The sequence below is a fragment of the Chenopodium quinoa genome, unplaced genomic scaffold, assembly GCF_001683475.1.
Source record: "Chenopodium quinoa cultivar QQ74 unplaced genomic scaffold, ASM168347v1, whole genome shotgun sequence".
Classification (NCBI taxonomy): domain Eukaryota; kingdom Viridiplantae; phylum Streptophyta; class Magnoliopsida; order Caryophyllales; family Amaranthaceae; genus Chenopodium; species Chenopodium quinoa.
Window position 1 is genome coordinate 4,504,715 of NW_018745684.1, and position 17,237 is coordinate 4,521,951.

The 17,237-nt window shown below is 37.5% G+C and overlaps 2 protein-coding genes across 2 annotated transcripts; one reads left to right on the top strand and one right to left on the bottom strand.

The window, feature by feature from the left end:
* Window positions 1–2,736: 2,736 nt before the first annotated feature.
* Window positions 2,737–6,228, top strand: LOC110717453 (calcium-dependent protein kinase 24-like). Its single transcript, XM_021896153.1, has 8 exons — window positions 2,737–3,780; window positions 3,937–4,060; window positions 4,241–4,384; window positions 4,553–4,705; window positions 4,878–4,993; window positions 5,257–5,424; window positions 5,585–5,824; window positions 5,914–6,228. The coding sequence occupies exons 1-8, from the start codon at window positions 3,232–3,234 to the stop codon at window positions 6,052–6,054; spliced, it is 1,635 nt and encodes a 544-aa protein (XP_021751845.1). The 5' UTR covers window positions 2,737–3,231; the 3' UTR covers window positions 6,055–6,228.
* Window positions 6,229–7,563: 1,335 nt separating this feature from the next.
* LOC110717452 lies at window positions 7,564–11,166 on the bottom strand. Its single transcript, XM_021896152.1, has 2 exons — window positions 11,018–11,166; window positions 7,564–9,610 (listed from the first exon to the last, which is right to left on the bottom strand). Exon 2 carries the CDS (start codon window positions 9,462–9,464, stop codon window positions 7,722–7,724), a length of 1,743 nt encoding a protein of 580 aa, XP_021751844.1. The 5' UTR covers window positions 9,465–9,610; window positions 11,018–11,166; the 3' UTR covers window positions 7,564–7,721.
* Between the last annotated feature and the right edge of the window lie 6,071 nt (window positions 11,167–17,237).

Below are 17,237 nucleotides of genomic sequence, written 5' to 3' on the forward strand. Positions count from 1 at the left end.
ACATAACTAGTTATTGGCCTGAGCGATGCTCCGGGTCTTTATAAATTTATTACTTTAATCGAACTATATATATTTAGGGTTTTTTGTCACTGAGAGCTTAAAAGGTGGTTTTTTTTTATTTTTATTTTTTTTATTTTTTATTAAAAATGATAGCTTAAGTAGTTTGTTGTTTGTATGAGCTGTTTTGACTATAAGAATAATTTTTTGAATTAATAAATGTAGGGTAAATGATAAATCAATCCGTTGTGGAAAAAAATATTTGATAAATCAAATCTGTATAAATTTGATGTCAATATATATACTACTCCATAATGAACAAAAAAAATTACACTATAATAACAATTGTAAAATATATATAAATCAAATCTTTGACTCTATAATTACAATTTAATGAATTAATTCACAAAAAAATGGAGTAATGTTTAATTTCTTATAAATTTTATTAATGTGCAATTATTAAGGAGTTACATTCCAAGGGAAATTTCAATAGGGTGTTATGCATATGAAGAGATTTCCAATTAAACTAAACATTAATACATGGAGGTTAATGCATGGAATTTTTCAATCATTAATGGACTAATATGATGTGGCGTCACATCATATGCCAAATGGCAAAATTGTTGACACATGGCAAAATAACATGTCTTGTCATGAGTTTTAATAATTTTAATATATATATTGATGTTGATTGATTATATATGTGTCCAACATGGCACTACATAGGTTAATGTGTGCTATGTGTGTCAGAGTTGAAAACCGTATATCCATTACAATTGAATGGTGTGTCCGTGCTTTGTAAGCTTAAAGGACTAAATCGTGTGGCGCACACTTGCCTATTTATCGACAACGATGCAAGCGTTAGTTGGGAACGTGATTGGGAGCACATAGCAACACAGATGACATATGACTTATGAGATAAAACTCTTTCCTATTGGCGATAGAAACGGGACATGTAGGTTTTTGGGGTCAGTGACGGTCGAGCTAGTCAAAGCGAACACAAGCGGGTTTGAATCACCGAGTTTCTTGTAATGTCTAAAAAGATAAGATGATTTAATACACGCAGCGACACACTTTCGAAATATCTACCCACAACAACACATAAACATAAAAGCAAGAGGCAACACTGAGTAGGGAACGAGTAATTTTTGTCCAATGATGGCTCTAGGGAGGCACCATGCGCATGATATGCTTCACATATATGATATATGCACCCTTTTACCTCTAGGTCCTTCTTTAATGCCACTTCTCTTCGTTGCCACTTATATATTACTAAAGAATCATCATATTCTCAATTTGAATAGGCAATTTCGCTACTTAATAATCATTCATTTGATAAAATACTATGTAGTAATATATAATCATTCATTTGAATCTATGATAACCAAAATTTGTGTGCGGTCCAAATTTAGTATAATTATTTGTATCATATGATTAACAAATATTATTTGATGTGCACACGAATACCATATTTTAGACTATAAAAATTAAAAATAATTGCATCCCACTTGGTCCACCCCTACACCACATGTGCTTCCCTATCTTCTAATTTATCAAATCCATTGAACTTGATAAAATACAACAAATTTACAATTTTCTAGAATTAATTCATGCATTTTCAAGGTACATTGAATTCACCTTTCTATCATTTTACTATAATTATGGTGACATTTTTCTCTAACTAAATTATAATCATCTTTCTCTAACTAAATTATAATCATCTTTCTCTCTCTACCCCTTTCTCTCTCTAGAAAATTAAAAGAAAAGTTAAGTTAGCAATATAATGGGATCAGAAGAAATATGTTTGTGTATTGCAATATCAATAATGGGTTTTATTTATTTGATGTTGCAAATGTTGGAGTATCAATGGAGTTACTCTGTTGCTTTCTTGCTTCATGATTCTTGTAGTTTCCCACCTATTTTTTGTCCTCCTACATGGGCTCACTTTTTCGTTCCCGTCAATTTCACAACAATCGATCGTGAAAAGATGTTAATAACAAGTTATGTAGTCGTAAGGATGAGCGACTAGGACGACGACAACAACAACAATACATCGCGAATCTGGCTATGAGATAGCTAGGGTTTGAAATAGTCGAGATATTTAAAAATTTCGTCTCGTGAAGAGAGGTTCTTTTGAATTGATATGTACTTCGTAGAATATATTCCCGTTGTTATGTGTATTAAGTCTACTTACGGGTGATTGGTAGTATTAGTCTTGTTGTTGTACAATAGATATTGGTCATAAGGTAATGCATGTGACTAATTGGATCTTATGAAGGAATCAAATTTTAGTAGATTTTGCTACATTACAACTATGTAATTGTATGTTGGTGATTATGATATTAGTACATTGTATGATTGTCGTATTGATACTATACACGTACAACTATTAAAAATTGTTATAATTGAATTGGCATAACATATTTGTAGTAATAAATCATGTTAAAATATAAACTATTTATGTCCCGTATAACATGCATCACATGCTTATTGTTACAAATACACAACTATAATAATTAATATCTTTAATTATTTACTTCAAAGTGATAAAAATTAAAAAGAATTAATATTTTGAAACTACACATTAAAATAAACCGATCATCTTCGTTTTCCTATATTAGTAAAAAAAAAATTGATCAAAGTGGATTTTGTATGTGTACAAAAATTCAAATAATGTAAACCATTTGATAATATGATTGGAATAACAAAATGGTGAAAGCAAGGCGGATTGAAGAAAACTTATTTTTAACAAAAGAGTCACTAAAAGGAGTATTAAAACAAGTCAAACTTAACAAATTGAATTTAAAATGGACAACTATTGTGAGACAAAGTCACAAAAAGATGAGTATGTAACAGCTTTCAAAAAACAATGTAAAACAAGAAAACCTAATCAAAAACACCTAACAACATTGTAACCAAATTATTGTTAATAACACAAAAATGTCTAAATTCAAACAATTTCCCTAGGAAAAAGGAAGGCTTCCAACTTCATATAGATGTCACCAACCATTTACATAAAAATATATCCTCTCATTTTCTCATCCGTTTTTTTTCTTTTTCTTTTTTTTTTTTTTTCCTCCTCTTTTTCTTTAATTTCCTCTTTTTCATTTTTATACCATCACAAATTTTCTCCATTTTCTCTTCCTCTTTGTCTTCCTTTTAACCTAAATCTATTTCCTCCTTCAAAAACAAAAGAAAAAAGGTCTTTAAACTTATAGACAACCTTCCCTAAAAATGGGAGGTTGCATTTCAACATTCCCCCCTAATGGATCAAGACACCTAAGAAGAAAAGGCGATGTCAAGAATGGCTCGAAGAGATCCCGGGGCTTACCGGAGGATCACAACAACGTGCCAGGGAGGAAATCAAGGTCATCAACCACCAACTCGAGGTTGATCACCGTGTTAGGAGACTCATGCATAGGGAACAACATAAAACAAAAGTACGCGTTTGGGAAGGAGTTAGGAAGGGGGGAGTTTGGGGTGACCTACCTATGCACGGAGCTTGATACCGGGGAGAACTACGCTTGCAAAACGATATCGAAGAGCAAGCTTAGGACGGAGGTTGACATCGAGGATGTTCGAAGGGAGGTTGAGATAATGAGACATTTTCCTAAGCACCCTAATATTGTTGCATTTCAAGAGGCTTATGAAGATAAAGAGGCTGTTTATTTGGTCATGGAATTATGTGAAGGTGGTGAGCTTTTTGATAGGATTGTTTCTAGGGGACATTATTGTGAGAGGGCTGCTTCTCAAGTTGTTAGGACAATTTTGCAAGTCGTTAAGGTAATTCGTGTGTGATGAAATACTACCTCTGATCTGTTTAGAAATAGTCGCATCATTTTTAAAATGCACGTATGATAATGCATGTTTGTAAAATATGCGCGTATTTGATTTTGAAAATTCCGAATTGTAATGAATTGTTTGTATTGTTACATGTAGGTTTGCCATGCACATGGAGTCATACACCGGGATCTCAAGCCTGAAAATTTCTTGTTTGCGAACAAAAATGAAAACGCTGCCCTTAAAGCAATTGATTTTGGGCTCTCCATTTTTTTCGAGCCGGGTATTTTTATAAGCATGAATTACAAACATCTGCATATAATTTAGGAAAAATTGGCCTTATTCGAATATTGTTAAAACTATCTTCATTTTGTTTTCAAATTAAATTTTCTTATTATATACGGAGTATTTTGTATTTCTAATTTTTTATGAATTACTAAGGTATAAATGTAAATGGTTTTAGGTCAGCGATTCAACGAGATTGTGGGAAGTCCATATTACATGGCACCTGAAGTTCTAAGAAGGAATTATGGACCCGAGATCGATGTATGGAGTGCAGGCGTTATCCTTTACATATTACTTTGTGGAGTTCCCCCCTTTTGGGCAGGTGATTTTCTTAGCCTCGTTTAAATCGATGACATTATCTATCAATAATCACGTAGATAGTACATTTGGAATTGGTGATGTGACTACTAAGTCTAGACAGATGTAATTTAATTTTAAATGATCACAAGCATATGTAGACTAACATGGTTCAACTTTTCTACACATGTAGAGACCGAAGAAGGAATAGCACAAGCAATTGTAAAAGGAGTGATTGATTTTGATAGAGATCCATGGCCAAGAGTATCTCCACTAGCAAAGGATCTTGTAAAGCATATGCTTGATCAAAATCCTTACAGTCGAATGACTGTCGATGAAGTCCTAGGTAAGGCTTTTTAATAGTCTTGTTCAAACATTGAAAATGATTTCAACTAGTAATGTAACAATTAAATCCAGATGGATGTAGTAAGTGTGTTGAGATAGTCATCCATCGAATTGAATAACTTCAATAATGTTTACTAAATCTTTTGATGGTTTTTTCTACACGTGAAATGAAGAACACCCTTGGATGAAAAATGCCAACAACAATGCCGATGTTCCATTAGGCCATAATGTGAGAACAAGGATCAAGCAATTCTCCTTAATGAACAAATTCAAGAAGAAAGTTTTGAGAGTAAGTACTAAAAACCTAGTTTGTACTCCTACGTGTTTATGCTATCACTTTGTACAAAGATAATCAATTACAATAAAACTCCCGAGGTGATAAAGGTTTAGATGATAAAAAGTTCCTACACTAATTGACTCACGATCCCATATAATTAGTGTGTAAACCTAATCATAAAAATGCTAATCCGTAAATAATCACCTCAGGCTTAAGATACTTTGAATAGCGCGAAAAAAGAAAAAAAAAATTGAGTTTATTTTTGTTGAATGTAGGTTGTAGCAGATACTTTACCAGATGAACAAGTAGAAAAGCTAAGAAGAACTTTTAATATGATGGACACCGATAAGAACGGGAGCTTGAGCTTTGAAGAGCTCAAACAAGGCCTTCTTAAGCTTGGACATGTTCTTCCTGATTCCGATGTTCAAATGATCCTAGATGCTGTAAGTTTTTCGTTATATAGATGTTAATCCGTAAATAATCACCTTATAATTCAAGTGTACGAGACTATGATTGATGGAGTTCCGTTAGTATTACTATCATTTAATACCGCTTATCAAACAAGTCGTAAAACCTTATTGTATTCTCTTCTAATTCGTATAGGCGGATTTGGATGGGAATGGAACCTTAGATTGTGGAGAATTCTTAACACTATCAATCCACCTCCAAAAGATGGGTGATGACGAACATCTTCAACGCGCTTTCAAGTACTTTGACAAGGATCATAGCGGCTACATTGAGTTTGAAGAGTTAAAAGAAGAGTTGCTTTCAGATGATGCCAATGAAGGTACCAAAAATGAGCAAGTCATACGAGATATTCTTTTCGATGCAGACTTGAATAAGGTAATCTTCCTCCTCATATACACCTAAAATAGTAACCAACGAGGCATTGGCCTAGTGGCAAAGACTAAATACCTGTGTACGAAATGCAGGATGGTCGAATAGACTACAACGAGTTTAAAGCTATGATGCACAGTGGAATGGATTGGAAGATGTGTTCTCGTCAATACTCAAAGGCCATGTTTAACAAATTGAGCACCAAGTTGTTCAATCATTCTGGGCTATTAAAATGACTTTCAGATCTTGTAGCTTGTTTGTTAATTTTTGATGATCCCACATTGTATTTTTGGCCTGCTCTTCCACCATACAGGTACATAACAAAGAGGAATAGATTTATGTAGTAAGAAATTAGAGATAATTAATCACGCATTATGGATTTCGTGATGCTTGTACTTATCTAATCAAGGTTCAGAAGACGGTCATTCAATAGCTGCTCCAGACCTTGGTATAAATTGCTCAAACTCTTAATGACGCAAAATGAATAAAAACATAATCCAAAACAAGGGGGATAGCAATTTACGAACTCTAACATGATAAAGATATAAAGATCAATACATTAGACATAATAATACGCTACGTTCATCAAACAAGGTTCTATGGTAGTAGGCTATAACCCACCTGAGATAGGATCTTGAGCTGAGCCAGAGTTTCAGCAGTTATTTAAATAGATGTTTTGCAGAAAATTCACAATCGTTCTACACATTAAAACGATGGTGCATATAAAAGTATATATAGTGTGATATTTACCAAAAAAACGTGTATGTGTCATAAAGCTGTTACTAATTCTATTAGCAAGAGTTCGTTTTGAAGAGTGCTACCAACACATCAAGATGTTTGCCCTCAGCTATTGCTGCTCTGCTCTGAATCAAATCAACTATTAAGCGTAGGGAGGAGGATCGGATTATAAGTGTCCCTCCTGTGAATCCCTTGTTGCATTGTTGGCTGCACGGCCCTGCACCTTCTTGAACACAAGCTCTAGCAAGTCTGAAACTAATGAAGCATGCAAATTGCAGTAGCCATCCAACTAAGCAGTTTAAATGAAATGCAGGGAATAAAATGGGAATCATGAAGTTTTTCTGCAGACTGCTGACCAACCGTCTTCATTAGACACTGCTATTCAAACCTATGTTATTGTTGACAGATAAAGATAAGTTAGATAACCCATGCCTTCTCATAAAAAAAAAAAAAAAAAAAAAGCATATTCAGGAGTTAGGACAGGTGACATTTCATCCCAAACTGAGCATGACCAGGACCACAGAAGGATTGGACCAGGACAAGCAGGCCAGTCCCATGTTCTGCTCTATGTAACTGTAGTACTTTGCATGATCAGGGTTCAGGGAGTTGGTAAAACTGCATACATCAATTTGAAAGTAATTTCATTGTTGTATTGACCAACATTTTCTCCAAAAATATAAAAATCATTACTTGAGTAGAAATTGTTAATGATGAATGCATAAGAGCAATGGCATAAATCGACTAAAATAAAATAACAAAATGGGTATCAAGTTGTTAAGCAACATCAATAATCAAGAAGACGAATAAGAAATACCTGGTTATGAGTCAGAAATTGCAGTATACAAATTCTGGTGCAAATGTAGGGGCAAACACCTCAACAACTGATGAGTGAATGCATCAAATTAGCCAGTTAGGTTTCTCATAAATATGCACATCCTCAACAGAATTAATATAATCCAGCAACTGCTTATAGCTTGAGCTACACACTGACAGAGGAGAGACCGAGAAAGATAAAAATAACTACCACTATCGTATGAACATCCTAATCATTAATTATGTGCAGATTTTTACAGATCGATAGTGTCACCATAGCCAATAAAGAGGCCAATTATGTTATATCCTTGCTATAGCCAAGCTTTCTAGTAATATACAGAGAGATATAATATTACAACCTTTCTGCAAACTCTACTTTGCAAGTAGTCTTGTAATGCCCTGTTTGGTTACACTTACTACAGCGAACAGCATGCTTCTCCCGGTTTATATCATAGGTACAAATTCTCTTTTTCTCGGGCCTTCCCGGAGGGCGACGGAACTTGGGTGGTCGGACAACTTGCATCTCTTCATTTACCAGAATCTGGCCAGGTCTCTTCAATTCAATTTTCCTGGGGATAGGGTGCAATTTGGGCATATATGTCTCCCGAAAGTTCTCAACAGTATAATATTTTACTACGAAAGCATATGGATCTTTTTTGCAAGAAAGAAGCGCTGCAACTGCATGGGAACATGGGATTCCATATAGCTGCCAATACCGACATGAACAACAATGAGTTCCAATATTTACAATATCTGATCGGTCAGCTGATATGATTTCAAATTCAAATTCATCAGACTGAAGGGCTTGGTAAGAGGACGCCAAGTTAACGGCTTCTTCCAACTGTTTTTCAGCAGAGGGGGCTAAAACTGATGTCCATGACTTACTCTTAGAACATCGCTCTTCAAACATGGTTGTCAGTTTGCTGTAAATCTTCTCAATCACCTGGATAACAGGCAGTTCGCATGCTTCTGTAATCCATTTATTGAATTCCTCAACATTTGAGGAAAAATGTCCATATCTTTTCCCATCAAAATACAAAAGTGCCCAACTATGAGGAGGATACTTTTGCAACCATTTGGCTGCTTCAGTAGACATGTCCTCAATTTCTGCCAACTTGTCTTTAAAAGTAAGTATACTAGTTGCATAAGCAGCTTGCCAGAGAAGATGGACAAGTCTGGAATTTTTGAACTCCTTGCCAATACTTTCAGTCAAGTGACGCATGCAAACAGCATGAAATGAGCTAGGGAACTTTCGATTTAAAGCATCTACTATACCCTTTGATCCATCTGACAAAAACGTAAATTGTGGCATACTCTGAGTATTCATCTCTAGCGCTTTATGTAACTCTGACAAGAACCACATCCAGCTCTCATCATTATCCATATCAACAACAGCAAAAGCAAGGGGGAACAGCCCGCCATCAGCGTCAAAAGAAGTGGCTGCCAATAGGGTCCCAAGATATTTGCTCTTAAGCTGTAACCCACCAAGCCCTACTATGGGTAAGCAACCATTCAGGAACCCAAAAATGGATGCATAAAAAGAAACAAAGAGACGTTGAAACTGATTATCTGCACAAGCAGTATAAACCTCAGCAACAGTTCCAGGATTTGATTTCTTTATCTGATCGCAGAAGGAAGGAAGAAGGCAATATCCCTCTTCAGAAGAGCCATAAATTGCTTCAAGTCCCCGTTCCTTAGCACGCCAAGCTTGCTTGTAAGGTATTGTTATCCCATATTGTTTTTCAATGTCATGTGATATATCTTTTGGCTTGTAATTTATATTATCCCGCAGGCGCTCCTCTATGAAACGCACAATCCAATCAATAGAAGCCTGATGATGCCCATTCTGAGCATCGCAACCACATGTATGTGTAGGTTCCAAACTTCGTATAGTGAACTTGGAGGAATTCGAAATCTTTACAGCACGGATACGCCATGGACAATCTCCAATAGAACATTTTGCAATATAACGAATTAAATCACTTTTGATTACACGTAGCTCAAAGTGCTGTGCAATAGCAGCCTCTTTAATTGCATTTCGGAAAGCCTTGACATCAGGAAACTCCTGACCAATGAAAATCTTGTGTTCTTCCATGGAATTCCTAGATCCTTGAGATGAACCATGTCACAATGACAATAGGCCAGCAAGAAGATCACCTATTAGAGTAACAACTAACAAGGATATCGAAGCAGCTCCCATTTATCCATCAGTGAATCAGCATTAAGACCTTCAACTTGAAACTGGAAAAAAGAGATTTGGCAGACGAGTTTCTGTAGAATTTAATAACTTTGCACATGGATGAAAAACAAGGCTCTCAAAGTAATAATTTTAAACTAGCAACAAAACTACAACAACAACAACCCTATAGAAAATTATTCAAAAGATGGGTACTTGATGAATGGAGGATTAGACACCAGTTAAAAGCTGATAAACTAAATGCAAGAGACCCACAAAACCTATTGCAGCACTCAGAAACCTAGCCTAAACTTTGGTGTTGTCCTTGAAAAATGTATATCACAACATTGTTCGGTCCTCAATGATTGGAAGCATTGTAGCGAGTTACAACTTACAAGACACGTTTTTATTACCCAAGAGATGCATTAACTCATCATAATACTCATACAATTCATATTAGCCCGTATTCCCCAAGTCTAGCCCTTATAATCCAAATAGAAATTGCAATTTTTACTTCATACAAGATCCAAATTCCAAATGATGGGAAATTCTACGACTTCATCAAACTGGTCCCAACTCACAATTCAAAGTACCCCCTCCTTACATTCTCACTAACAAACCCGTAGAGTACTGTTGTGTGAAGTTGAAGGCGACTCATTTTCTAAATCACTTATGAACGGTAAGTTGAAAGCCAATTCTAAATCATACTTTTTTTTCAAACTTAAATCATCAAAATTCAATTAGCTCCTAAACAAATTGACACAATTATGCATGATCCTCAGAGAATATAAAAACTGTGACAATCAACAAGACAAACTGCTACAAAACCCATAGTACTGTACCAAGGTATGTGGACTGGCTATGTAATTTAGGAAATTTAGTCAGCCCCAAATCTTCAAACTCAGACCTCAAAAACCCGAACATGATGGATAATCTATATTAGAACGACAAGATAACAACATTTAGAAGATTCATTCATCCCCAAATCAGAAATATCATAATTGATTAACATTTTAATCAAATTTGTTATCCTCATTGAAATTACTCGAGCATATTTAACTAATAGCAATGATCAAAACATATAAGAAAACAAATTTACTTACACAAACACCTCTAATTAAGCTTAATAATCTAGAAATCAAACAGGATCACACCCTAAAAGATTAAAACACCTATATCCAAATCTCATAGCTAAATTGCAGGTAAAATTTTAAACTTTTTGGGTAAAAATTGAATTTGGGTATTTCCCAATTTCAAAATTAAATCACTAAAATGACAATTAATAGCAAAATTACAAGTCTAAATCAATAATTTCCGTAGCTAAATATTATTGGAGACCCAAAAAAATGATTAAATTAATGATTGATGCCCATTAAAATTAAAAATCCGAATTTCAAGAAATTTTAAGCAACTTTAGTGTTAAATGAAAGGAGAAAATGAATTAGCAGGATTAAGGGAGAAAAAAGACGAACCTTGTAAAAGTTGAAGTTGCAGATGGTGGGAAGAGCAGGAGGTTGCCCAGTGAGACGACGACAACGTAACGAGTGAGTTGCTCTGATGGTGTTCAATTATGAGGCCGCCCCAGAGACCCAGATCCCCAGCTTCTCATATCAAGGAACAAAATTCGTTAATCAAAGGGTTAAATTTGTAATATTACATGTAAAATTGTTACTTGAAATAACAATATAGTACTGTAGTAGCAGTTTTAGGGGTAAAATCGTAGTTACATCAAAAAAAATGCAGAAATTCTTGTTTGGACCTGGTCCACAATATCTGAGATTTATATACACGCAGAACTAACGTTATTTGGAACATAGTGACCGTAATTTTAACATGATATCCTTATTTTTCAACATAGTAACCTTTATTAAAATTTGTGTGACCTTTAATGTTATTTCTTTTTACATCCCAAAAAATTTACCTCTTATAGCTTTTATAATGTCACAATCGCTTTTATTTTAACATAATAACCTTTATTTTAATGAAGTGATCTTTTTTTTATTAATAAAACAATCATAATATCTCTAATTTTAGTGGTCCACAATAAATTTGTGTGAACCAGATCTATTTAAGAATTTGTAAAAAAAAAAGGTTACTTGTACATTTAATTACAACTTTGTCATTTGAGAATCTTAGACTTTATCTTCAATTATTTATGACATCAACTTATTTAAAACTCCTTTTTTTTCCTGGTAAATTAGTTTATTTAAACTTGATTAAAGCATGCTCTCTTTGCAAGAACTCCCTCGAAAGAAAGGGTCGTTCTCTCTAGAGCGTAGGGTTTGGCTGCCGTTCCGACGACTCTTGTTTACTTTCTCCAGTGCTAGTTAGTGGCGAGTATGGCAGACGAGATAGCTGATCGTTATGCGAATTTGAAATTGGACGATGAGGATGGTGGAGTAGTGGATTTAGGGGTTGTTGATTCATTGCCCTTAACTGAGATTTCCATTTAATGCTCATTGAATTGGGCGATTGGCGTCTGATAAGCCTTACAATGTAGAGGCGTTCAAGAAATACGATGGTGAAGGTGTGGAATTTAACAAATAAATTGCTAATTCGTGCCCTAGGACCAAATCTTTATGCCTTCCAATTTTTCCATTAGAGAGATCGAGAACGAGTGCTTCAGGGGCGTCCATGGTGCTTCGACAATAAATTAATTGCTCTTAAGGAGATAAAGGGCAATGAACAACCAGACAAAATCTCCCTCTATCACTCACCGTTTTGGGTGAGATCGAATTAAAAATTTACCTTTTAATTGTCGGTCCGACGCAAATGTGAAAGAATTAGTGGCAAATTGGGGCGAATTGCTGGAATTGGAGGAAGATGTATTGGGTCTTGATCGATGTAGACATGCCAAAATTCTGATTAATGTTACCAAACCATTGCGACGTTCTAAGAGAATCCTTGACAAGGCTGGGAACATTATTTATGTGGAGTTTGTCTACGAAAGACTTCCCTTTTTCTGCTTTGCGTGTGGTGTCATAGAGCACGCTGAGAAAGATTGTTGTGTTGTTTATGAAGAAAGCAAGAAACAGAAGCTTGGTTGGGGACCCTGGTTGAGGGCTTCACCTAGAAAGGGGAGGCTGAAGGAGGTTGAGGAAGAGGAGGTAGTGATGGCGACTTGTAAGCAGTTGTTTGTGACCAAAGATTCTGTGAAAGAGGAGGGTAGTGCGACGGGGGGGGAAGAAGAGGGGCTTACTTTGGGAATCTCTTTGGGGAAAGATTCTGGAGAGCAGTTAGTGGTTGCTATTAATAATGTGGGGTAAGGGGAAGGGGATGGCAAGTTGGTGGAGTGCGTGACTAACTCTGCCCTTGAAAAAGGGAAAGACAAACTTTTTGTTTTTTTCTGCTGAAAATGAAAGTCATAAAGGGGGTAGGAAGAAGTACAGGAGGTTGGGTAAGAGTGTTGACACTTTTGATATTCATATAAGTTTGGAAGGTGAGCATGTGCTTGGGAAGAGGGAGGGAGAGATTGATAAAAATGCAGTGAGTGGGGATGTGAGGCATAAGAAATTGAATGTGGAAGGTGACTTATTTGGATTGTGAGTGGAGGAGGCTGTCAACGAGCAGCCCCGCCGAGCTCAATGAGTATATTGAGCATTAATTGCAGGGGGCTGGGCAACACCGCTGCAGTTAACAACCTTCGAAACTTAGTACGAAGGGAGGCCCCGTCTCTTATATTTCTCATGGAGACGAAGTTGAGTAGTGGCAAATTGATGAAAATAAGGTCTAAATTGATAGGGTACGAAGGTGTGCGCGGTTGATAGTTGTGGGAGATCTGGGAGTATAGCTATGCTGTGGTTACGGGATTTTGAGGTTGAGCTTAGATCGATGTTTGTTCATCATGTGGATGTACAGATAAAGAAGGGCATAGGAGAATTGGAGTGGAGTCTAACGGGTTTTTATGGGTGGCCGAAAGTTCAAAATCGATACCTCTCTTGGAAGATTTTAACTGAGCTAGCAAAGGAGAGTGGGGAAGCATGGTTTTTCTTGGGAGATTTTGATGAGATTTTTTTGGATTCGGAGAAGAAGGGTGGTCGAGATCGTGCTCTTTGGTAGATGGATAATTTTAGAGAAGCGGTTGATTCTTGTTGCCTTAAAGATGTGCCATTCACAGATTATGAATACACCTATGACAATAGGCAAATTGGAGATGACAATATACCATGTAGGCTTGATAGAGCTTTATCAAATCCTGGGGGCCTTTTGCTTTTTCCTAATGCTAATGTTGTGAATTTAGACCGGGAATGGTCCGACCACGCACCTATTAAGCTAATGATGGGTGAGGAGACTATGGCAAGGAAGAAGGAGAAGATTTTTCTCTTTGAACAAAATATGGACAGAGCATGATCATTGTGAGGAAGTTATTAAGCACGCCTGGCTGGTAAGGGGTAACTCGGTGGAGGGCAAGCTGGCTGCTTGTGCGGAGGAGTTGCGAGGGTGGAGTGACAGAGAATTTGGGAAAGTGTCGCAAGAAAAGATAGCAGCTCAATGTTCTAAATAGAGGAGGGCGTTCAGCATCACAAGTTAATGAACAGAGAAGAGTAGTTCGAGAAATCACGGACTTACTGCATTATGAAGAAGTTTATTGGCAGCAACGCTCAAGGGCAATTTGGCTTGCTTTTGGGGATAAAAATTCGAGCTTTTTCCATCATAAAGCTTCTCAACGCCGCTTAAAAAATGCGATCACTTCTTTAATTTCTGATGATGGTGTAAAGCACGAAGACTTGGAGGGAGTTTGCAAGGTGGCTGTAACTTATTTTAAAGACCTCTTCACGTCTGCTTCCCCGTCTGGTTTTGATGAGGCCCTAGTTGGCATTGATCGTAGAGTTACAAATGAGATGAACAGCAAGCTTGGAGCGGAGTTTAGGCCGGAGGAGGTTCTATAAGCTCTAAAACAAATGCACCCATTGAAAGCCCCGGGGCCGGATGGTATGTGTCCTCTTTTCTTTCAAACTTATTGGCATATTGTTGGCCCCTCTCTCACTTCTTTGGTTCTAGCTGTGCTTCATGGTGATGTTATTCCGGAGGATATTAATAAACTTTTAGGCAAATTGGCCTCAACACCCTGAACTATAGTTTGAGTGCATCCAACACTCTGAACTTTGACTAGTGGCTAAAACACCATCAACTATTGATTCGGGTGCAATGCGTGACATCAATGGGTATTTTTGGGCACTTAAACTGAGATATTTTGGTAAATTAAGAGTAATTGATGGCACGCGTTGCACCCAAATCAATAGTTGGTGGTGTAATATCTGCTAATCATAGTTCAGAGTTTTGGCTACACCCAAGCTATAATTTAGGGTGTTGAGGCCAATTTTACCTTGTCTTGATTCCGTAAAAGAAAGCCTCGGATAAAATGGTAGATCTTCGGCCAATAATTTTAGTTTGTGTAGCGTGGTGTACAAATTGATCACTAAAGTTCTAGCTAATCGTTTGAAGTCTATTCTGTCGGACATCACTTCTATTAATCAGAGTGCATTCATAGACTCATTACGGATAATATCCTTGTGGCATTTGAAGTCTTCCATCATATGGAAAAATTCCGCTAGTGAGAGGGGCGCTTTGGCCCTAAAACTTGATATGGCAAAGGCATATGATAGAGTTGAATGGAATTTTTTGAGAGCGGTGATGGTGAAACTTGGATTTACAGATTTCTGGATTTATAGGGTGATGCACTGTGTGTCTTCCATTTCGTTTTCAGTTTTTATAAATGGGGCACCTTCAGGGGAGTTTACTCCGTCTAGGGGTTTACGACAAGGTGATCCACTATCCCCGTATTTGTTTATTTTATGTGTTGAAGCGTTGTTTGGACTGTTGAATAGAGCGGTGATACAGGGAAGTCTACATGATATTTGGGTGGCCCCGTCGACTCCTTCTATTTTGCATTTGCTATTTGCGGATGATAGTATGATTTTTGCTAGAGCAAATGTAGCGGAGGTGGCTGCTATTTGTGACATTTTGCAGACTTATGAGGTTGCCTCGGGTCAGTTAGTGAACTTTGACAAGACGACGATCTCTTTTAGTAGAGGAGTATCAGAGTTAAGAAGAGGGGAGCTAGCTGGTTTGCTTAATGTGAAGGTAGTTGATATTCATGATAAGTATTTGGGGTTACCTACGGTTGTTGGAAGATCGAAGAGGGTGATTACGAAGGGTGTTAGAGAGAAATTGTGGAAGAGACTTCAAGGGTGGAAGGGGGAGGGGATGTTATCAAAGGAGGGTCGCGAAGTGTTGATTAAGGCAATTGCCCAATCTATCCCGGCCTATGCGATGAGTGTGTTTAAATTCCCCTCCTCCATTTGTGATGAATTGCGTTCTTTAGTGGCAAATTTTTGGTGGGGTCAACGGAAAGGGGAGCGAAAAATTCATTGGATAACATGGAAGAAATTGTGTGACCCAAAAGCAGTTGGAGGGTTGAGATTCCGAGATTTCCAGCAATTTAATGCCGCACTTTTGGGAAAGCAAGCATGGAGGCTTCTTAAATACCCGGACAGTTTGATTGCACGAGTTCTAAGGGCTCGTTATTATGAGGGGGGTGACTACTTGAGTGCAGATTTGGGGAGGTGTCCTAGCTATACTTGGAGAGGGATTTGGGGGGGCGTGAAATGGGTAGTTCAACGTGGGATGCGGTGGAGGGTGGGGGATGGCATCACTATGCCTGTTTGGTGCTGCCCTTGGATACCAAATACGCAGACCCAGATGGTCATCTCGCCTTAAGAACAGCAATTGAGGTGATTTGCGAGTGTGTGATTTGATTTATCTCCCTACAACTTCGTGGAATGTCTCGGTGATTAATGAGGTATTTCTTCCTTTCAAAAGAGATAGAATTTTGAGTATTCCACTTAGTTTGAGACTTTCGAATGATTCCTTGTGCTGGGATTTAGAGAAGAGCGGGGAATATTCTGTTCGATCTGCTTATCGTGCCATCTACGGGGAGAGTGATTTGATGCTGTGTTGGCTTGTTGGAATTCAACGTTTTGGGGGAAAATCTGGCAGGCCAACACTTTTCCAAGAATCAAGAATTTCTTTTGGCGTGCTTGTCGTGGTGCTCTCCCTACTCTTAAAGGGTTGCATAAGCGAGTACTAGAAAAGGGGCCGATTTGTAGTGTGTGCGAGATTGATGAGGAATCTGAGCTGCATTGTCTTCGCCATTGTGTTATTGCAAGATTGATCTGGGATGAAAACGGCTTGGGGGATAAGGTCGGAGTACATTTCCAGGATTTTGGAGAGCTGGCCCTTGCAATGTTTGAGCAACTCCCACGAGCTGATCATGGCTTGTTTATGACTATTTCTTGGGTGCTTTGGACGGCTAGAAACTGGTGGTTGTTTGAGAAGGAACCTTGTGACCCGCATAAATCCATTGAGTATGCTAATAAGTTGATGGGGGAGCTGAACACAGGGGAAAGTAAGCCTGTGTGTGTGGGTGGAAATCGCAAACAGCGATGGAAGCCTCCTGGTGGATGAAGGCACGGTGGAGGGCATAGGGTCGTCTGCTGGAGCTGTTATTAAAGACGGGGATGGATGTGCTTTTCTGGAAGGATCGTGGATGGTGGAGGATCGTTGGGAAGCTCGTATTGCTGAGGCCAAAGCGGTTCTTTTTGGGCTCCAACTTGCTGCTGACTATGGGTATCACACAATTGAGGTTGAGAGTAATTGTTCGACCTTGGTGGACGCAATTCGATCAAAGGA